The sequence below is a fragment of the Phasianus colchicus genome, chromosome 14 (genome assembly GCF_987193195.1).
Source record: "Phasianus colchicus chromosome 14, bPhaCol1.hap1.1, whole genome shotgun sequence".
Classification (NCBI taxonomy): domain Eukaryota; kingdom Metazoa; phylum Chordata; class Aves; order Galliformes; family Phasianidae; genus Phasianus; species Phasianus colchicus.
The window spans coordinates 3080746-3104007 of record NC_143449.1 but is presented as its reverse complement, the minus strand read 5'-3'; the positions used below and the strand labels follow the sequence as shown (position 1 = coordinate 3104007).

The 23262-nt window shown below is 42.6% G+C and overlaps 1 protein-coding gene across 3 annotated transcripts in view; it reads left to right on the top strand.

The window, feature by feature from the left end:
* The window catches only part of NRK (Nik related kinase), a 96226-nt gene that overhangs the window by 60664 nt on the left and 12300 nt on the right, over positions 1-23262 (top strand). For all 3 annotated transcript variants that reach the window (XM_031602692.2, XM_031602690.2, XM_031602691.2), the window contains 13 exons: positions 265-332; positions 1893-2008; positions 4608-4705; positions 5753-5871; positions 8798-8891; positions 11755-11928; positions 12946-13075; positions 13465-13623; positions 15208-15351; positions 16596-16730; positions 18906-19006; positions 19508-19657; positions 22484-22643. In XM_031602692.2, coding sequence (XP_031458552.2) covers positions 265-332; positions 1893-2008; positions 4608-4705; positions 5753-5871; positions 8798-8891; positions 11755-11928; positions 12946-13075; positions 13465-13623; positions 15208-15351; positions 16596-16730; positions 18906-19006; positions 19508-19657; positions 22484-22643 — 1648 coding nt within the window. The remainder of the gene's footprint in view (positions 1-264; positions 333-1892; positions 2009-4607; positions 4706-5752; positions 5872-8797; positions 8892-11754; positions 11929-12945; positions 13076-13464; positions 13624-15207; positions 15352-16595; positions 16731-18905; positions 19007-19507; positions 19658-22483; positions 22644-23262) is intronic.

The window sequence follows — 23262 nt, the reverse complement described above, 5'->3', positions numbered from 1 at the left end:
TAAATATTGACCAAGAATAGTGCTGACTCCAGGGAAAGGTGCAAACCACTCACAGGCTGCACCCTGACAGATTGCAGTGCAAATTGGAAGGACCTGCTGCTAGTTTGCACCTTCCAGGGTTGATATGAAAGACGGCTCCACCGGTCCCACTGAAGCACTGGTCTTTTATGTTGGTTAGTCTCATTTTTGTATTGATGGAGTCAAATATTAAGATTATTAGCTGAGTCCATCAGTAACACTAAAATACTTGATTAAATCCTTAAGGTTCCAGAAAGGACAACCTCGAAATTTTACAGCAGGGATCAACCTGGCCAACAGAGATGCCATTCAAGGTAAGCTCCGAAGAATTTGATGCTTATACTAATGCTGATTTATTGCCAATAGGAAAACTGTAGCCAATTTATTTAAAACCAGAGGCATAAACTCAGTAATACTGACATGGGTTCATGCCTTATTTTACCTTTTGTGTCAGTTTGTCCACTGAACTATTCAAAGTCCCTGATATTAAACCTGACAGAAGCATCTGAGCAAGCTTCCTTTTAATGACAGATGGACCCGATTTAAAGACAAACAAACCTGTTGTACATCTCCTCCTTTTCTCATAAGGCAATTCTGTTTTCTAATGGAAAGCAGTATTTTTAATATATAAAGGCTGCTCTGCATCATGCCACAAGTTGTTTCATTTGTTTCAGCCTGCTCAGATTGACAGAGTGGTTTCCACACAAGTTCTTCATCCATTTGCCAGTTCTGTAGTGCAGCTGCTTGTCATCTGATGATGTTTTACTTTTCCTTCCCATCAGGGCAAGTGACTGCTGAGAGTGCAGGTTCTGTGAGATGCCAGCCTGTTGGCACCTGGGGGTGGCAGGAGTGGGTGCTGCTGGTGACTTGGTCAGGATGCTTTTGCAGATGCTCTGTGGCACATTTGCACCTGCACTGTTGTTTTGGAGGAATTCTGTACCTGGATACTTTGCTAAGGGTGGCCCTGGCCCCAGCTCCCTATCTAGGCACTGTAATTAAAGCTGGTGGCTGTAGCTTTGATCTGCTCAGTAGTAGCTTGTGCAGGCACATATGCTGTCTGTAGATATATCTTGAACATTCTGGAAGTGTGCCCGTCAGGTGAGTGTACCCTACATCCCAGGAGAAAGAACCAGGGATGAAGAGAGCTCAGCAGATTAGGGCAGGTGCCACAGGATGGCTATCCAGGGAACATGTCAGGGACTGGGGTTGGAGAGATCTGGAAGGGTGGCAGTTTCAGCTGACATAACCAAGCAATGTGCAGTGCTTTGGAATGGTTACTTCTGATGAGCCAAAGTCAGAAACATCACCTGAAATAAACTTCAGGTGAAGCCAAACCCGTAATAGGTTCTGCTTAAAAATTATGGGAGCCAAAACAGAAAAGAAACATGCAGGTAAGTCACAGTGCTACGAGTGAGGGGCTTCTTAGCCTGCAGTTGTTGGGCACACCTCACTTTTGATTTGCAAGTTTGGCAGCTTAGTTAACTGCCTTATGCATTCCTTCTTCCATTGGTAAGTGGGTGATGATGTATCCTGCAGGAGGGTGGTGGAGCAGGTTTCACTATTTGTAAAAACCATGAGATTTGGAGTTAGGAGTGAGGCTGATCTGTACTGGCCAAGGGAGAATTACATGGAGTAGGGTATTTAACAGTGACTTGGGGCACTGCATTCTCCCAGACTCCCAGAGGGAACTGCCCCCTCCATCTTCTCTGGTTACTGGGTGGCCCTACCTAGAGCACCAAAGAATGCAGTTTTTGTATAGAGAGTGCTTTATCATATATTGACAGCAGAGAACTTGGCTCCTTGGCCTAGGAGGTACGTTTTGGTTGTGTTCCTAAATGCAAATAGCCTGATATGCTTTCTGTTTTTCTGTTCAGTAACAGCCATCAGCTGTCCCCCGGGGGACACGCTCTGAAGGTCAGCAGCAGCAGCAGCACTGCTGGCAACAAGCCGTGGGAGATGGCATCTCATCAGAGCAGCCGACCCACCTCAGGTGATCCCCAAGTCAATGGTTCATCAGTCAAAACTTGCAAAGTCTCTTCACATAAAATGGACTTCTCTGGAGTGCTGGGTATCATGTTTTTGTGGGTTGGTTTGTTCATGTAAATGAGGTCTTCTGGTGGTATAAATATAAATACTTCCTTTTCTTGAGTCAATAAGCATCTACAAACATATTTCCATTAAAAAAAAGAACTTAATTACTTCAATTAAGGAGTGAAAAAAAATAGTTCTCTAGTACATACTGACAACACTGAAACTCAGCAAAGCTGACCTTGCAGATACACAGATCTAATTCAGTGCTAATGCTCACCCATTGTCATTTTCTGCATTAGCCATTTTTTGCATTGCCCACTGATAAGGTGATACAGATGAGCAGTTGTTGCACACCTATATTTCTGCACTTTAACATTGTGCTGCCTGATGGAAGCCTAAGGAAGCATAAGACTCTCCATTCAGCATCTCGTGAAACATTATTCCTCTAATCTGCAGAAAGAAAGTGGAACTGAAAAAAAAGGCACAAGAAGTTAAAAGGTGGAGATAACCTCATCCAGTGTAAGCTCAGTGCAGCACTGTAAGATATCTCAGTATGAGTGGTAGCAGTGGAGGAAGGCAGGGGGCTCGCTGATGGTTTTACAGATTTTTTGCAGTACAGGCTTTGGTTCCTGAGTCCTGAGCTGAAACTGGGGCAGAAGGAGACGTGAAACAGAAATGGAAGGCTTTGTTCCTCCATTGCTATTCCTCTAATGCCTTGTCTATAGGTCAGCTGTAGGACAATTTCTTGTGTAGCTCTTTGCAAAACAGTATTTTAGAGTACTTTGCATCCGGCTTGATGCAGATGGGTGACATGGGGAATCACGCCCAGTTCAAGGCAGGGTGGATGCTAAAAATGTTCTGAAACCACAGCAGTGAGCTGCTGAGGTCATTTATTTTTAAACTGAGGCTCACATTGTTAATTTGCAAACCCCTGATAAATGCAGAACAAATTGCTTATTTATTACATTTACACAACCAAGCCAATTTTGCTTTCCCTAACCATACAGGGTAGGAAGCGTTGCTTCAAGTGAAAACCAGAGCACAGCTTAAACTGCTTGGGGTTTGTTTCTTTTTGCTCTTATGTCATTTTATGTTTGAATAATAGCACGATGATGAGCAACGAGCAGCAGCCCAGCTCAACTTTGCAGCGTCTGCATGATGTGTAACTCCTGTGCTATTTTGGCATGGGGAAATGAAAACCTCACTAGCCTTGGAAAGAATAGAAAATCTCCCTTGTGGTTTAAACTGTCTCCTTGGGTTCTTAAGTGTCATGAAATTACAGCCAGCTTTGGCATATGGTGTTCCAGAGTTTGTTGCTTTCCCAAACCCACAGGGACAGTGAAATGTGCAGGAAAGGCCTATAAATACTTTAAAACTAATACTGCCGCTGAGTTGCTTAGGTACTCATTGAGCAATAAGGAATTCTGAATTTTAAAAGCTTTGCAAAATGCACAAATGCATGAAGCTGCCATGATAAAACTAGCTAAATTACCAAATACCGATCTTAAGTTGTGTGAGCTTGAATTCTCCCCCCCCCCGTCTGGGAAGGAGTCCTGTCGGTAGCAGTGGGATGGTCTTGGAGGAAACTGCTGAACGAGGCACGTGTGTCCCACTGGGAGGGCAGGGGCACGTCTGCCCTCCTGCTCTTCTCTTGTCTCCTGATTTGTGTGCAGAAAGCAGCACCCCTCCAGGGCTGCATTTGCTCTTCCCACATAGCTCAGTTGGAGATACTGAAAGGGAAGTTTCGCTTGATCACTTGCAGGAACCCTTCCTCAGCTGGCAGCAGCACATGCAGGAGCCTTGGCTCCTCCTGTCTCCATTATGTGGGTGTTCAGTAGCCACTGTGCTGCACCTGGGGGGAACAGCAGTGCCACAGCTTCCCCGTCACCAGGGCCTGACCTCAGCAGCATCACGAGGTGCTGCATGGTGCAGGCTCTCACTGCCCACTTCTCCATGGGGCTGAGTGGAAGTGGGAGCCTTGAGTCCAAGATGTGTACAGGAAACAGGGACAGAAAAATGGCTCTCCATGTGCTGCTGTGGGAAGCAGTGAATCCTCTTCTGCTTTTAGCCCGATATGTGCTGAGAAGGCAGGAGTTCAGTGCAGCTGTGCCCCCAACCCCGGGGCCTCTGTCTGCAGGCAGGGGGATTTAGCTGGGTGGCACCTCAGTGTGAGGATGTGTGCAGCTGCTGCTGTGTGATGAGCCGCTCCTCAATGCGGAGATCAGAGGAAGGCATTCTTGTGCCTTCACCCCTGCAAGCCTTCTTCTAGTCCATAGAAATGCTGCTGGTGTACAGTGAGAGTGCTGCCACAGCTTTGTTCTTCTGGTGCTACTCGTGCAGCACGAATCTGGACCTGTACCAATTTATAGCATTGTGGCATCCAGAACCACCAGGAGACACAAAAATGATTCTCTCTGCAACAGACAGAAAAAAGAAGAAAAAAAGTTTGCTAGCAGATACTCTTGCCTGCCTTGGTGATAACTCCACACATTTGTCTTACGGATCCTTTCTGTCACTCTCTTCTGCACACACATTTATAAGAAATAATTTCTTTTCAGGGAATCCAGGACCTGCCAAGGGAGAGAATGCTTTGTCACAGAACCACTTGCAGCTGCATAAGAAGCCTGAAAAAGTTTCTCATCCGGGCCAGATGGCAGTAGGTTCTTGTGTAACTGCTTTTGCTGATTTACGCTTGGTTTTCACTAAGGGCACACTTAGGCAGACAGCTCTTCTGTTGGTGTGAGCTGCCTTCCCACCAACATCCGCCTCTGATGTCATGGGCCAACATCATAGCATAGGAGGCATGACTTTGGAGCAGGCCTCATAAAACATATGATATAGCTAATGTATATAAGTAACAACATTTCAATTTTTAATATTTGTTATTAAAACATAAAAAAGGAGAGTGACAAGACCGTAAAAACAGTGGGATATTTGACCTTGCTTTTGTGAAACTAATGGATTGCTCTGGTTTGATGGCTGTGGTTCCAATTCTTAGTGAGGTCACAAGGTGCTCATAAGAGAATTTTGATGAAATTTCATTTTTCCTGTGCTTCATCTTTGAAAACGGTTGTTCACCAATGTACTCAGTGCCAAAAAGCAACGACGTGAATAAAGCAGGACTGTGAAGCAAAGGATGTTTCTCTTTGCTAAGACAGGGCTTGTGAAAGTCCGATAGAGAGACATGATCAGATTTTTGAGTTGAATGTCCAATGGCAGCTCTGTCCATTCCATTTGGAAATGTGCAGGTCGTGTATTTATGCTGTCTGAAAATGGAGTCGCACATACACCAGAAAATGATGATTTTTTTGTGATCTTGAAACTTAGTCTCAAACTCCTTTATCACAACAGCTGCTGTAACTTGAGTTAGCACAGCTCTGTGCCCTCTCCTTGTCCTGGTTTCAGCCCAGGTAGGGTTAACAGCACACCAGTGGTTGGTCACTGCTGAGTGATGGATTCACGCTGGCCGCTGCCACGATGGATCAGGGCTTGGGGGGCTGCATTGCAAGCCATACTAGGCTTAGAACATTCTCCTGTGTGAAATATGCACTTGTGATAGACCAAGAAAAGCATCAGCATCTTAAGAAAGCTGTTGGTATGGAAATTATTATAGCTAAATTTGCCGGAACAGTACAATCTTGCACGTGCTGTTTAGTGATGTGTTCTTGCTTGAGAAAAACTGACCTAAGTTTTCTCTATTCAGAGCCCATGTTCCTTTGCCAAGGGGAAGGACAGTGCCAATTTGTTCTTGAAAGCAGCAGACTATTCCTCGTCAAGTGACGAAGCCAGCAGTAGTGACGAAGATGACACGAACCACACGAGGTTGGTGTGATTTATCTTCTCTTTCTTCCTTTTTATTACACACTTAAAAATAACTGGAAAAAGTTGGCATATATAAATACCTCCCCTCTGAAGTTGCTATCAGTCACTTATGTCAGCTGTAATTAAGTAGTTTAATCTCACTGTAATGAACTCCCGAGGGTAGATGTTGCCTCCATCAAATGTGTGCAATGTAATAAGCTTTGATGAGTTGCGGCCCTGGGACAATGAGGAGATGTCTCGTTTTAACTGAATATCAATAGGCAGTGCTTCTTTGGAGATTACTTCACATTGATCTACATTTAAATGGAATTTTTAAAGAAAAAAGGGAAAATCGTATACCTTCGTGCTAAACAGATTGCAGTACAAAAAGCAAGGCAAGCATGACCCTTTTATTCAGACCCTGTTCACTCCAGTGGAAATAATTACCACCAAAAAGCTGATAATTTCACCTGGACTACTTATAAAGAGGGCTTCTGTAAAATTTGCTGTATTTTGAATGTTACTTTGTACAATGGCTGCAGCTATGATATGTATGCTGCGGCTTCCACCAAGCTGGTCTCACATGAACTGTTTCTCTCCAGCTTTCCAGTTTCTCTTGGTGATTTTATGACTGACATCTTGTGGTGTTTTACTTGTCATGCAAAATGTGTGTTCTGCTGTGAAATAATGGACTGTAAATCTCTTGCTAGAAGTCAGTCAATCCTACTGTCTAGAACAGCACACAATTATTTTTTGTATTAATGAACAAAACTTCTAATTTCCTTGCAAAGGGACTTCAGTTTAAAGAGTTCTAGGATTTACTTCGAAGCTCATCACTATCCCAGAGAGCTCTCTAGGATGGGACATAATTGCACATGCAGTTTTGTCAGACTTCTGGAGGAGATGCACAGATCTGTAGTGCTGTTGGCAAGCTGCAGCGTTGGCCTGATAGCAGAGCTTACCACTGAACTGCTCTGAAGAAGGCAGAGTTTTTGCACCCATGTATTGCTCCTGATTTGCATTTCTGAAGTGCATTTTCAAAACTGAGGAATGAGGAAGGAGAAGAAATATTGCAGGACACCTGAAAAATCTGTATTTTTATTATAATGCCTTATTTTCTTACTGCTCCTCTCTTAACCACTTTTTTACTGCTCTGTAAAAAGTTTTATTCACTGTAGGTCATAGAACTCATCCCAGACCTCAGAAAGACTACATAAAAACATAGGTTTGCCTTGCAGCAATGACTTTTGCTGCATAAGTGTTCGGTTTTTATATCCCTGTATGCAGTGATGACTTGTAGGTGTCTTGCTGCCTTTGGAAATCTACATGTGTTGTTTGCAGTGCGTTAAAGAAATGGGGTCAGCAGGCTGATCCCTGCCAGCTGTACCTTCTGTGCAAAGAGTCACCACAAGAACTTCAGTCAAACTGAAGTACAGTCTTGCTTACTAGCAAAGACACAGAATCATAGAATCACCAAGGTTGGAAAAGACCTTCAAGAGCACTGAGTCCAACCGTCCACCTACCACCAATATTTCCCTTTAAACCATGTACCACATCTCCACATTTCTTGAACACCTCCAGTGACTCTACCACTTCCCCGGGCCACCCATTCCAGCTCCAAATCCTTTCACCTCAGCTGAGCATCGTTTATATTGAAAAGTAATTTGGGAAATATATTCTGATTGCTACAAAGTAAAAAACAAAAAGGATAGAGGTCAAAATGAAAACAGCAGCCAGCACTGAAACTTAATGTATTCTAGATAAAGATCTCACTGTCATGATCAGGTCAAAACTTTTTTGTTTCTCTTGTTATGTACAGCATGTGAATGCCACCAGGCTGAAGCCCTTAGAATTGTATAGGAGTGTTGCTGTTGGGGGCTTTGAATGAGACATGACAGTGAGATGGCACTGAATTCCTCCTCATCCACACGAGTTTTCTGGTTTAAGGATAGGTATCAGTGAGCCAGCATCCTACCTGCCTGTGCAGCAGGTATACTACATTAGCACTCATTTCTGCCACTCTTCCAAGAGTTCTCCTCCAATGCCTGAAGCTTTCACACTGTCCCCCTTAAAAATACTTTTCCTGTGGTTCATTTTGTATAGTTCAGTTTCTTTTGCTGCTCTTTGTTCACTGTTCACTGCCAAATATAAATAAGGTGGCTGCAGGTTTGTGCTTTCCAGGTAAGTACTCAGTCCCACCAACAAATGGGAGATGGAGGTTGTTTAGGATCAGGACCATCCTTGATCCTACTCCACGTGCTGCCATTCCTCCTATGCTTAGTATGCAAATGTTTACAACTTCCATAAGAAAAACAAAACAAAACAAATGACACTCCTACTCCTTCACATTTGTCTTAAGACAGCAGCTCTCTCACCAAACCTCCTCTGCTACTGTGCTGAGCAGAAACCTACTGCACTTGAGTGCATTTAGTGCTAAATAAATAAAGGACTGTACGTTAATAAGTGGAATAAATAGGCTGTGGGATGGAAAAGCACAGAAGCATGGCCAGAACCTTTGAGGCAGTTCCACCTGGGTGAAAAAGCTTAGAACACAGATAGCACTGCAAACGTGGAGCATGTCACAGGAGGTGCTTGCTGTGGTCTCGCTGTTTCCATCAGTACCTGCTTCTGGTTGCTATGGAAGGTACTGGACTCCGTGGGCTTGTGGCCCCCATTCTGTCTCTGTGCTCGTGCTCCTTTCCCTGTGCAGTGGGGATGCAGAATGAAGCAGTGGCAGCAGGCTCTGGCAGCAGTGCTTGCCCCGTGTGTGGCCGGTGCTGGGTTTTCAAAGAGCAAGGTAGCTCAAGTTTTGAACTTGTACATATGGAAGGGTTTTGTGCATTTGTTTTATCGTTCTGTGTGTGTGTGTGTGATTTTTGTTTTGCTTTGTTTGTTTGTTTGTTTCTCCCTGAAGTAGTTCTGTTCATTTATTGGAGTTTGTTACCAGGCAACTGCTGAGCAGCAGAGTGGCAGATTTCTCAAGGACGGGAGGACCAGATGGGATTGAACTGAAACCCCAAAGCACCGTTGCAGAACAGAAGGTAATTTGGCCATTTGTAAGGGGTGGGCACAGTGTGGGGAGAGTCACATCATTAATGTATGTGATAAGCACAGCATCCATTTCTCCTTGGCAGCGTTTTTGCTCTGAAATCCTACTCTGTAGTTTTAAATTATAGCTATAAGCCTTGAAAAATTGTGTACTGCTTCAGGTTTTGTGCTTCCTACAAACACACTTACATCTCAGTACAAAATTGTGCCTCTTTATTTGTCCTTGTTATTGACCTGGTCATAGTTTCTGATATCAACATATTTTGTGAAAGGTGCTGGGTAGGTTGCAGAAAGCAATACTGTTGATGATAGCCAGTGTGCTTTGTCGCTATTAGTGAAAATCTGGTCCTTATTTATCCCAATTTAAAGAGAAGTACCTCTTACTTTTTAAGATACTGCTGAAAGAGGGGAAAAACCCTTCATCCCTCCCCATAGGCTTAGCAAAAATACACATCCTCTCATATGCCATGTTCAGTTTTTTTCCTGTCTGTAGTTTGTAGCAGAGACCTTAAGTTATGTGGATTTTCCCATGATAAATAGTGCAGGAAAGATGAAGACAGACAAAGCAGAACACTGTTCTTTGTGGTTGGGAAAAAAAAAACATTACAGTAATAAGATTTGATCTCAACCTCACAGCATTTCCCACATATTTCTGGGTGTTTTCTCATTTCACAGATAGGGAAAGTAAATTGCCATGAAACTGGTATTTTCCACAGAGCTGCTTGTATGAGCTGCAACAGAACTAGGAAGGAAAAGTTGCTTCCTGCACCTCTGGTATTTCTAAGCTTCAGATCAGAGTGAAATCCATCCAGGCTGGAGAAGGAGTTCCACTTCACCAGCATCCCATTGTCCTCAAGGAGGAAGGGCCCTGCTTTGGAGAAGAAATTACAAACAGGACACCATGCTGAGCCAGGATTTTAGCAGCCCATGCTGTTCGTCTTCCCCAAACCTGATATTAGCCTAACCCATTAATTTTAATGTTTATTGTTCTTACTAGAAATGAGAATAATCCTGACTATCATTTCAGAGTAGCCACATGATGGGAAGGGTTGTACTGCATTTGATATTTTTCTTTTCACCATACGTCCATCTTATCTACGTGGGAGTGAAGGAAAAACATTACCAGCCCCAAGCCATCTCCAGCTCCCTTGTGCAGTGCCAGAGCTCTTTCCTGGCTCTTCATCTTCAGCTTCCCTATGTTTTCTCATGGCAGAAACAGCCCAACTTCTTCTTCTCCTGGTTCCTGGGAGCTGGGCATAGGCTTCCTGAGGGTGAAGTGAAAGAGACTCAGGTTGAGAGTGGAGAAGGATGGAGTAGAGTGGAAAGGTCATGTTTTCTGGTGGGCCTGGGGGAAATGACCCCAGAAGGATGGATAGATAGGAGGGGTGGAGAAGTCACCCTCTATGTTAATATATATATCGATTGTGAAAAGTTGCCTCTGAGAAACAGCCATAACCAGGCTGAGAGCATGTAGATTAAAAGGGACCAGACCAGTAACAGACAGCTGGTGGCTGAGATCTACTACTGGCCACCTGATCAAGATGCAAGTTGAAAAGAGTTAGATTTAGATGATCTTTAAGGTCCTAAGCCATTCTGTGATTTTCATGGAGCATCCTGTCCATAACTCCCACCTCCATGTCACCAACCACAGCTACCACAGGTCTCCAGCATCCCTTTTCCTGGCCCATTGTGAAGTGATTTGGGTGTACCATGCTTCCCAAATGATTCAAACCGAGGTTTGGCTCAGTTCAGCTGAACTGACTCAGAACTGAATTTAAAAGTGCCATACTGGTTTGATACCCCGAACTCAAATACTGACATGTATTTTAAAAAGCAACAGTAAAATATAAGAATTAAAACGTAAAAATGCTTACACCATCAATTATATTCCTAGTCAATTCGTTGGTTTTTAAAAGGCAAATGTCTTTCATTCAGAGTTATGTACTATTTTTTTAATATATTGGCCAACATTCAAAAAAGCTGAGCTGATTTCAGTAGATTTTTGTCAGTCAGTCACATCTGTGCAGTGGACAGATGTGCCCTGGATTCAACCAGCCAGAAGCTGATTGAGTTTGATGGTGCTGTCTTTTGTAGCGCTTTGCTCCTCTCACTGTGTTCCAGTGCCAGTGGTGTTTAAGTTCTCTGCCCTTCCACAGACAGGGGTAGGTTGCTGTGCACTGCCTTGCCCATCTGGGACACTGCTCACTTTACAAATCCTATCTTTTTATCCTCTCAAAGCTTCTGGTCTTGTTTTCCCAGAAACTTGCAGTGTTTAGTAGGGACAGTGATTGAGCAGAGCCTCACAGCCTGCGCAGTGTTTCCTTGGAGCTCGTGGGATCCTTCAAGGAGTGCCTCAGTACAAAAACTCATTGTACTGGAAATGCTGGTACTGGATCCTACTGAATGTGGTCACTCCAAAATAAGGTCTCCAAATTCAATAAGTGTAGAGTAGCAATGAAGTGAATGATAATAAGGATCTTTTACTATAAACTATACATAGATCCGGAGTTGAGAAGTACCTCTGTGCTACTAGAGGTCAAGTCTGTAATGCTAAGATGAGTCATTTGATCTTGTATCAGGTGTCCCTGAGGATGAAGTTCTTTCCTTGAGGTAAAGTAGATGACTAGTGTTTGTGGGGCACTTCAGAACTGGAAACCAATATTCATATCTCAGGTGTTTGCCACATGCTTTTATATTACCCCCTATTCAGTCTTTCTGTAGGGTTTGTTTGCCCAATTCATCATGCAGAGCACTCCTACTCATATTCTCATTATTTGTTGTCCTAATTAACAGGAGGTGCACAGAGCATTCAAAGAATACTAAATGTGGACTTTACCTGTGTTTTCTCATGTGCAGGATCAGGTTTTAGGGAAACAAATTTCAAGCACCCAAGAAGGCCTCTGGAGCATAAGCAACCAGAACTATCTCCTGCCAGATCTTCTCCAGCAAAGCCAAATTTCAAACGCTGCTGTGAACCCACCAAAAGTGCCACTGACTAACCAGGAAGCTCAGAACAAATCTCTGAGTAAGGTATGAGATACGTCTGTAGAATGAATGAGTTGTGCCACCATTTCCCTCTACCCCACAGGAGTCGTCGAGTGCCATTTACATTTATCTAGCCTGTATCTTTCCACAGTGATATTTTCACCACAACCCTTCTTTTCTTTAAGAGTTTTGTCTAGGGAACTGATAGGAAATCTTGATTTCCACACCAACCTTTGTTATTCAGCGTTTTTGTTCCTCTTTCCACTTCCCCCTTTCCACAAGCTAGCACTGTACCCTGTGCTCCCTTCCCTGTGTACAGTTAACAAATGTACAGTTGGAAGAGCAGCGTGGTTAGGATGGTATCTTACAGGTGTTATAGTTGGAAAGATTATCGTGGTGGAAATGAGGCCTAGGAGGTCACACATCTGAATTGCTTTCATTCACCTGTGCTCCCACGGCTGACCCAGTCCTTGCCTCAGGTGATCAGTCAGTAGTTCAGGCTGGCTGTGACTCAACAGTTCCCATACACCCTGCCTACATCAGTAGCACACATGCCATGTCTGTGGGTTGCTTTCCATCCCAGTGGCAGGCACAAGGCACAGACCAGAGCAGCATGCCTTGAGAAGAGCTCTGACACTGATATTCTCTCTGTGAGCACTCTGCTGGGGAGAAGTGTGGTCCTGGAAGCAGTTCACAGCTCTGTCATGATGCACACCCTGAGTTGCCTTATGTGAGGCAACAGCTTGCTCCTTGCTGCACAGAGGTTTAAGCAGCTCCCTCCTGTAGACGAGACAGCAGGGAGTGATAAATGTGTGTGGAGGTTCTTCTGGGGACCAGCTACTTCATTGCAGTGCAGTGCCAGATCAAAATGCTGACAGAACTCCCAGCTCAGGCTTCCTCTTGTCACTTGATTTGTACCATCTATCTACTGCTGTAAGCATGCTCATCACATCTACTTCTGTCAGGTGCCATTTCATTTGAACCTCAGAGCCACCTGCATTGCTGTGTGTGCTTTGCTCCCTAGTGACATCTTCCTGAAGCAGCTTTTGTGTTTCATTGTAGACCCCATCCACTGAAAGTACACCTTCAAAGAGCAGCACATCATCTACAACATCCTTCACTTCATTCATAGATCCTCGACTTCTGCCCATCACCCCTCCTACCAGTCCAGTAGGACCTCCCTGTAGTTCTTGTGAGTATGCTTTACAAAATCTCCTTAAATCTCCTTCCTATTTTTTTTTTTTTTTTGTGGGGAGGGGGATGGAGTGAAGGGTGGGGAGAATATGATTGCTTGGCAATAATAAAACTGTTAATAGCACCACAGAAACTTACATTCCACATTACTATGAATTTCAGTGCCTTGCTTCTGCCCTTCTCCCAGAAGTGGCTTGCTCTGCTCCACCTCACTTGCTCAGGAATGTGCAAGTTTTCCATTTGTGTGGTCTTCTCTCTGCTTATGTAATGCTCCCCATATTGTTTTCTTACCTCTCTGGATTTGTTTCATTCTGCCATGAACAGGTCAAATGTGAGATGTAGCCAAACATTTGCATTTTTTATGATTCCACATGTCTTCTTTTCTAGCATCCAGTGCAAAACCCGAGCCTGTCAGGAGAGAAAATGCAAGGAAGGGTTCTGTTGTCAATGTTAACCCAACAAATATCCGCCCACAGAGCGACAGTCCAGAAATCCGTAAATACAAGAAGAAATTCAACTCAGAGGTTCTTTGTGCTGCTTTGTGGGGTAAGCTCAGAAGTGCTTGGGCATGCATATAGAGGGAAGGCAGCAGCAGGAGTGGTTGGAGGTATATGCCAGGTAGATTTCACAGTTGTTTTGCGCCTTCCCTGTCAGAAAATTCTAGCGTGGCTCACTGAGAACATGCCTGCATCACTCACATGGTACTGCCTTCCTGGTGGGAGATGGCAAACAGATGAGTTTCAGTTGCAAGGGATTTTGTGCATTAGAATGAGAAAATGTTTTGATCAAGCACCAAACTGAAAGTGTGCTGGCTGGAAGAGCCAAAAGTTGCAAATGTTTTGGTAGCGTGAAGCAAAAAAGGCTCATGGTACTGTCTTATCTGCATGTCAGTACAGCTAATCATGCAACCTGGAAGTTGGATGTTATACAAACCAGGGATTCCAAGAACTTTTCTCTCCAAATTTTAGCCACCGCAGACTGAAGCAGGTCTGGCATCAGCCTTCCCAAAAGCCTGACTTCATTGCTTTCCACAGTCAGGACTTAGAACCTTGCTAAATGTCCATTTTTACAGAGCCAACATCACATGGCATGAAACCAAGATCAGTGTAGTCAGATCATTTTTCAGCAACTATTGACCTAGTCCCACTCTCCCTGTAGCTAAGCTCTCAAGTTGTTTCAGCCATCTGTCTACCTGTGAAGAACAGATGCATTCTATAGGTCTCACCCAGACTTTCACTCATCATCACTTTGACTCCAGAATGGAAAATGAAGTAGGTGAAACATTATCCAACAGAAATGTAGATTTCGAGTTCATAACTTCACGAGTTTTGCATAGTGTAGGTTTGCAGGAGTCCAAGATTTTAAATTAGTAACAGATTTATGTAACGTGGTCTGTAAATGATTGTGCATTGAGGTTGAAGAGTACCAGGTACTCATTAAAGCATAGTCAGTAGAGAAGCTTGCTTGCTACAGCAGGAAATGTATGTCATTTCTTTAGAACCTGCTGATTAGGAAAGGTGGCAGTCATGTGAAGCAGTTGTACAGGGTGCATCCTCTGATGTTAACAGCCCACTGGAGCCTCCACTTCCCTGGGAGCAATTGAATTTCAGATAGATTCATTCCTTTAATTAAGCATATGAAAGCATTCTTGCAAAAAACAATTTTCAAACAGATATTCTGCTCACCTTTCTTCCAGCAAGTCTAGTCCTCCTCCTGCAATTTGTATTTGGGGGAAAGAAGGATTGTATAATTTTTCAAATTGGAAGAAATCCTTAGATCCTTCAGTTAGATCTCCTGTGTTGACAACAGAGTGGTGCTAGACTCTCCTAGAGTGCTGACAAGTCCAGGTGACTTGTATTTTTTTAAATATATTATTATTTATTTTTAAATCAATATTGATTCTGGTGGAACTGCTCATGCTTCAGATAGCATGGGCATGTAAATGTTCTAAAAATCGTAATGGTGAGACTGTTGGTTTTTTTTTCATTTTTCTAGGAGGTCATTCACAGAGCAAGGGAGAAATATTAGCTACCATTAAGAGGACTAAGCAAAATCAATTGTAAAAAACAATTAACACTTGGTTTCTGAATCACCAGGTGATCTAGGCAGTATTTTTTTCTGTGTTAATAGGAGTAAATCTCCTGGTGGGAACAGAAAACGGATTGTGGCTTCTGGACAGAAGTGGGCAAGGAAGAGTTTATTCACTGATTACAAGGAGAAGATTCCAGCAAATGGATGTTCTGGAAGGACTCAATGTGCTAATTACTATATCAGGTTAGTGCAGTGTCTAAAAGTATCTGACCTGCATTGGGGTTGGAAGCAATTAGAGAAGAACTGGGTTATAAACTAGGTTGAGGAATTTCCTCTTACAGAAATTCACAAGATAGTTATTCTTGTTAATAGGAAAACTCTCTTGAATTTTTAACACTTAGATTCTCTTTTCAGATTCACATGAGACTGTGGGATATTTCATTACCTGTTTAAAATGGTATAAAATGGTTTCTGGGAGGTTACGCAGTGTTTCATCTTCTTGAAATGAACTGGTTCTCAAGTTATAGTTCGTTAGTGTTCACATATTTGTGAACATCTCAGTGCAATTCTGTTAGAATATAATTAAATAACCTCATTCTGTGGCCAGTGCAATGTGTGAACAGTAACAGAAGAGTGGTAGATAGTGTGAAAGCATTGGTAACAGTAAAGGGAGTAGCACCTTCAGCCTGTGCTGATGAAGAGCTTGGACTTAGCCCTGCAAAGTACCTAGGCCTTTATTGCCTCCAGTTGAGAGCAGCCTTAAAACAAAGCCAGGAGTCCAGCAGGAGATGGCTGCCACTTTTCTGCAGTCCAGGCTCACTGCAGGAGGTGATGGTGAGAGCTATTTGTCCTGTTGCCATTTCAGTGACTTATGTCATGGTTCTTTAGACTAACCTGTGATCCCAGACTGCTGTTGTTCTTACTTACAAACCAAAGCAATAGAAATACTGAGATAAAAGATGACAAAGTAATTCTCACCCTAAAAGGCATCCAGAGGAAAATAGTTACCTGTAAAGAAGATTGTCAGTTAATTAGAACTGAAAGAGTTACTGATTCAAAGTACCCACAGTATGTCATATCTGTATTCCTTCCTTCACATCAGAGAGCCAATGCCAGGCAATTGATTATCTCTGATAATGCATGCATCTACAGAGACCTTTTCTTTGGCCTGGGGGAAGGATTTTAGTCAGATATTAAAATCTTACATGAAGCGTGAGTCACAGGTGCACATGTGCCAAATGCTGTAGCATTACTTGTATACCAGTTTGCTCCTGAGGGCCAAAAACCCAGGATCCTACTGACACCAGGCTTTTCTTTTGTTCTGCTGGGCTCTTCTGTCACCACGGCAAGGCACGAAAAACTGCTGTACTCAAGGTCACAAAACTCCAAGTGCTTTGTTTGTTGTTCTTTTTTTAATGTGGAGGAGATTTTGCGCCTCAGTGAATTGTTATGTCTTTATTCATTTTGTGTTCATTTTCAAACCCCAGGGAAGAAGAATAAGTTGAGAGTCTATTACCTGTCATGGCTGAGAAATAAGATTTTGCGCAATGATCCGGAGGTGGAGAAGCGACAAGGCTGGGTGTCTGTGGGTGACCTGGAAGGCTGCGTACACTACAAAGTTGGTAAGGTCATTTTTTGTTCTTTCTTTGGAAAGCTGCTTCATCATCCCTTTGCATCCCATGCCACTGGTGTTTTTTTTCATCTGTGTTTTAGAACTGCATGGGGCTGACTTCTTTTAAACCTCCTTGTTTTACATGGCAGATGCTTTGCTCCCTGTCAGTCCAGATCACATCTCTCCTTGCACATGGTGTTGTGGCTATGTCCTGTGAAAGCTGGAAGAAGGGAATACCAGCACTGTTCAGCTCAGCCAGTGGTTTAGAAATACTGTAGTTACTTAAGACTTTAATTAGACTGATGTTTTCCACTTCTGTGCATCTGCTTCTCTCTTGGCCCTGAGTAGCTGCTAGTAAACTGAAGTAATAAACTGCTAGTAGGTTGTATTTGTACGATGTCTGTAGATAGATGAGATTGGATGTCCCAGACCTCGTGTCTAGTTCTTAAATGATCTAAAATACCATTGTTTAAACTTAACCACTAGAAATGGTACTACAGCAGTTGAAATATTGTCTTGCTTTTATTTGGCTTTCAAACAGTTCATTCTTGGAGATGAACCATCAGTATTGTGATTGTTTCTGTCATTTAACTGTGTGAGAGGGTGTAATGTATAGCACAAGTTTTGCTTGAAATATGGTATATGAAAGTGGTGTTTTTATTCAAAATCAAAGATAAATGATACAAACAAGTGCAGGAGACAGTGAGGTGGCTGATTCTCATAAATGCTTTGCTTGACATTTCTTTGCTTTTACATCTCATTAAAAGTGGCAAGGGTTAAATCCAAGAAAGAATACGCAACAGATGTGTTGTTTCTTTGTGGTTAGAGCTGAACACCACATGTTCCACTTCAGTTGCTCGTTATTGGGTTTAGTGTGTTTAAAAAAAAAAATAGTTATTCTAAAATTAGGCAAACATTTGAGAGCTTCTGTTCACATGTGACAAGCCAGTGTCACTGCTTTGACAAAGGCGCTGTTTTTTACCTGTTGATGGGCCTTCTTATACATTCACATATGCTTTGACAGCCATTTGTCCTGCTAAAGAAAGGAAAGGATGGGTTGTTTTGTGCGTTGGTATGTTTTGTTCATCTGGTTTTGGTTTTCCCTTTCTCATCCTTGTGCTTAACACTTCTGCTCTACGTTTGGGTCAGTGTGAACTACTTGAACTGCTCCTGCTGCAAGCAGCAACGTGACTTAGCTCACAAGTGTAACACCTCCATCTTCTGTAAATCACTGCCAGCAGACACTGAATGCAACATGGAGAATGCATTACAATACCCAAACAGACCAAACACTTGCCTCTGGCAGAGTGAATTTTCAATGCACGATTCTTTGTTTATTCTTGATGGGCCCAACATGAGCTTAACCATCTAGGAAGAATTACTCATTTCTCGTAAAGGCTCACTCATCTCAGAAGCATGAGAGTCATTCACCCACTCTAGCACATGGATTTAGCCCTTACAAGAACAGTGAAATGAAAATGTAGCCTGCAGAGTGTAACAGAATCATTCACCCGCAGTCACTGTTCCTCCAAAAGTAGTTTAGTCACAACCAGCAACAGTGTGGGCTCACATTTGGAAGATAAATTTGACTTTGCTGTAGGGTCAGTACCTTTTTTTCTGGCTAGTGAGATAAATACGTATATGAGAAGCAATATGTAAATAAAATTTACAACTTACAATTTCACTGTTTTCAAGGGTGGATAGTGATAGGACAAGGGGGAATGGTGTTAAACTGAGACAGGGGAAGTTTAGGTTGGATATTAGGAGGAAGTTTTTCACACAGGGTGGTGAGGCACTGGAACAGGTTGCCCAAGGAGGCTGTGGATGCCCCATCCCTGCAGGCATTCAAGGCCAGGCTGGATGTGGCTCTGGGCAGCCTGGGCTGCTGGTTGGCAACCTGCACACAGCAGGGGGTTGGAACTGGATGAGCATTGTGCTCCTTTGCAACCCAGGCCATTCTATGGTTCTGAGAGTCATCTGGCTTTACTAAGAGTGAATGAACTACAGGTGCAGTCAGGGTATTTCACTGCTGATATTAAACACCAGTGTCCAGAATCCATTAGTTTCCCTTGATGGATAATGTCTACCTCAACCAATAGTCCATTGAAATTATTTCATCTAATGAGATGGTCTTTGATTTGAGAGTCTGTCTGATACCTAAGGAATTGTTCTTCTTGTATTACAGTAAAATATGAGAGAATCAAATTCCTTGTAATTGCTTTGAAAAGCTCAGTGGAGGTTTATGCTTGGGCTCCGAAGCCTTATCACAAATTCATGGCTTTTAAGGTGAGTGAAACTTCACTTTGGTTCAGATGTACCACTGTCTCTCATCTCCTCTTTGCTTTTTGTTGCTTTGTATAACATTTAAAGATGAAATGGATGTTGTTCTAAAGAAAGTATAGCCCATTTGACATACATTGGAGATGGCAGGCATAGAACTGTCACAGTCATGATTCTGTTAGACGTGAACATCTCATTTCAATGCTGTGCCAAGATGTTCATTTGAATTCACAAAGCTGATGCTGATTTCCCTCAGAGGAGGAGGAAAGTTAACAAAAACAGCACTTAGCCTAATTTTTGCCTATTCCATTTCTAGAATCTGGATTCTTTCAGAACACAAGTGAACTATCCAACTCTCTTTGCTACTCAATGAATGATCTTTACTTAACTCCTTAAATATAACGTGTTAATGTAGGAAAAATAGGAGACTTTTCAGTTCTGAAAATTCTTAAGATTATGTATGTTAATCTGTAACAAAAAGCTTTATTGTGTTTTTTCTTCTTCCAGTCCTTTACCTCACTTCATCACAAACCACTGTCAGTTGACCTGACTGTTGAAAATGGACAAAGATTAAAAGTGATCTATGGCTCTCTAGTAGGCTTTCACGCTATTGATGTGGACTCTGGATCTGTGTATGACCTCTACCTTCCAACACACGTAAGATACCCCAAGAAATTACATAAATGCCTCTGTGCTTTGTGCTGTATATTGCTGATAATCTGGTTAAGCGGTGTGCTGTATTTCAAAACACAGGGTAAGAGAATAATTCCTGTATACCAGGCAATAGAAATCAACTTTTCACGTGCTTTCATAATAGTAAAGTTCTGTTAAAGGGCTTTTCTTAGATTTAGAATCTCAGTTTTAATGGTTTAATTTCAGAAAACCTGTTGTGTGGACACTACTATTTTTAATCAATTGATCCTGGAAATTTAGGACTTCCTTAAAGCATGCAAAGACAAAATAATATCTCCACGAATTAGGTGACTTTCACAATCTCCAGTGTTCTTTTCCATCTTGATAACAAGCTGATTACATTATCACTGAAACAAGCTGAAATTTGACCTGTTTAAAAAGACTGTTGCAATGTATTTAAATCTTGACCCACTACCTGCACGTTACCTGTGCACAGAAGAGTACCTGTAGGTAGAGGAGCCAGGTGCAAGTAAATTGCATGAGTATGCAGCTGTTGTAGATAGTTCATTTCAGTGTTTTGGATCTCAAAAGCCACAGAATCATGGGGATTAAATCCAGAACGCTAGCAGGTTTCAGTCTGATGGGAGACTCCCAGCCAGGGAACTCCTGTGCTTGCTTGAAAAGCTCCCTGAAGTCAACAGTGCTCTATATGGGCAGAGCGATAGCTAATGGCTGCCATTGCCTACTTGCATCCTGGGGCAGTAAGACCTCCAGCAACTCAAGAGGTTTGAGGAGATGTCACCCCAGATCTGTGTGTTGCAGCCTGTGCTTTGGATCCTTTTATTCCACACGCAATCCTCAGCCCAGGGTTTTCAAAGCAAACCAAAACCCACGCCTTCCTGGCAAGCCACCTGCTCACTCCATCGCCCTGCCATCCCCTGCCAAGTGCCAGTTCCAGGCCTGTCACACCTGCCTTCCTGAGGGCTGCTGTCTGTCTTTGAAGATGATTGTTTATAAAGTTCTCGTAGTTTAAAAAGTAACTTTTCTGGCTGTTCAGAACAGTTTGCTGAATCATCTGCTACAAGCTTGTGCTTTTTGGTTTTTAAGGGGCTTATCTGTCTTGTTAGCTGGTTTATTTCGTTCAACAATTAGAAGCTTTCTTAGCTGCGCAACCATGGAAAATTCACATCAGTTTATGAATCCAAGCATGAGGCCTGCATGCCACCCTGCAAGTTGGTTGCTAAGTGAGGTGAATAATGACTTGTCAAAAAGATCATCAGCATAATTGCCCGAGATATGAAAGGCAAAGAAAAAAACAAAGCTTCTTAGAGGCTTCAGCTTTTCAACAGGCTGCAGGTGTAATTATGTGTGTGAGGAGAGAGATTTCCCAGGTGAGTGTCCTGAATATGTGGGGCAGCTTTCAGAACGGCTCCCTTCCTGTGTGCTCTTCATCCAGAAATTAGCGTGTACTAAAAATATATTTTCCCTTTAGAATTTTAGACCTGAAATAAATCTGCTACTATCGTAGCTCTAACTTTTTCAGTGTTTTATTATTTCCAAGAGCATCTTGTAGAGTGGATAATTCTCTCACGGAGCTTTGTGGTGGCAGCAGACCAGACTTCAGCAGGCTGACTGCAGATACTCTTGCTTTCTGGTAGCCTCTTTTCCTGGTTCCCCACCTCTTTCTCCATCTCTTACCTGCTCTGATCGCTCATGCAAGTACCAAGGCAACGCATTAAAATTGCTCTGCGACTCTGGATACCCGTTCTAGTGTTACGGATAGTTGTTGCGGAGGCACGGAGTCAAGTGGTTGGCCTGAGTGTGTTCAGTTTGGCAAGTACAGCTTCAGTGCTTCTTTACTGTTCTTTGTGCCCTTACGGCATGTCTAACTGTATGTGCTTGCAGAAAAACAGATCTTTGTGTTGCTGACTTGTGAAAATGATGTTGAAACTTCAGTCGTTTGCTTCCTATTAAAAAAAAAAAAAAATCATTGCAGTGGTTTAATTTTCTATGTAATTAACATCCTGTTTTGAGTAGTGCTTTAAAAAACAGAGTTGCTTTCTTACTGATTTGAAGGCTCTCCTTGTTTTCTTTCAAAAATGCTTTCATAAACCCCCACCTTCATAGCTGTATGCTTAGCCATTTGTTTTCTCACCTGGGACGTGCATCGGCTTGTGGGAGAGACCCTGGTGCATCCAACAGCTGTTAAAACACTTGGTGTGAGTGACACGCACTGTTTCTTGTGGCATGCAGAATACATATACTGAGCAGCATTTAAAGAAGGAACTATTGGTAGTGAAGAATGTTGGAAGTGAAGGATGTAGAGCAGCTTGTGTTTGAAAGGTCCAGGTAACTTTTCAGCTTGATGTAAATATTGTTATATTTACAGGTTTTTTGGAGATAGGGAAGTAGCATGGAAAGTGAAAGCACTGATTTCCTGGAACGTGCTTTTGTCCTTCCTCCATCTTCTGAAATAACTGAATTCAAATTTATTTTACCTTTCTTCTATTTATATGATGCAAGTATTTTGAATAAATTGAATGAATAAGTAAGAATTATTGTGTCTCAGAGGCTCTATGACTTCTTGAAGCCAATTAATACTGATAAAAATAAAGTAAATATTCAACACTGATCTGTTTGCAAATGTACTGTACTATCTGAAGGAGGGAGGAGAGTAAAAAACCCGTTTCAGAGGCTAACCAGCAAACTGTACAGCTTTTCTGAAAACAGGTCTCTTTCACTTTCCATGAACTAGTTCTTTTTATTGCTCTGCCAAGCAAGTTAGATTGATGTAATCGCTAAAACTGCAGTCTGTTTTCTGATATCAATCATAGTAACATATGATCCTAGATCCAGGGAACTATTCGCCCACATGCCATTATCATCCTCCCGAATACCAGTGGAATGGAACTTCTTCTCGCCTACGAAGATGAAGGCATCTACATTGATATATATGGGCATTTCACAAAGGAAACAGTTCTGCAGTGGGGAGAAATGCCAGCGTCTGTAGGTACGTATGAAAAACAGCACTTTATTAAGTGTAAGATTCTGCTGCATGAAACCTGACTTCTTTATGAGGTTCTGTCTATAGCGAAGTGGTTATATGGCACATAAAGCAACTTCTGAGTAAACCAGGTATCTGAGGAGTAAAGAGATTTAGGTGTGTTTATGCTGAGACAGCCAGTGACAGCAGTAGGGTCTGCTCGTTTGTACTCTTGTCACACTGCTTATTGCATCATACCTGTGCTATGCAGCCAGGCTTGGCTGAGGTGCAGCCTACCACAAGTTTTCACAGAGAGTTATGTGAATCAGATACAGAAAGGGGCTCATGTCACAGCCCATAGCACTTTATGTAAAAATTCACAACTGTAGAAAGGTGGGTTATTGAAAAGTTTTGTAACGGCTGTCAAATGGCCCCTTGATTTTATCACATGGTATTTCTAAGAGATTCTCAATCTCTCCATTTCCAGTGACTCTGGAGGAGGAGGTTCTCACTGTAATTGCAGCCAGGACAGCAGTTTGCTTCACTTTCCCCAGAGGGCTTCCCCTTATCAGTGTGAGGAAAAACAAGAACAACACAAGCAGATTTTTGTTTTTATTATTTGTGGCTTTTAATTTATCTTCTGGCT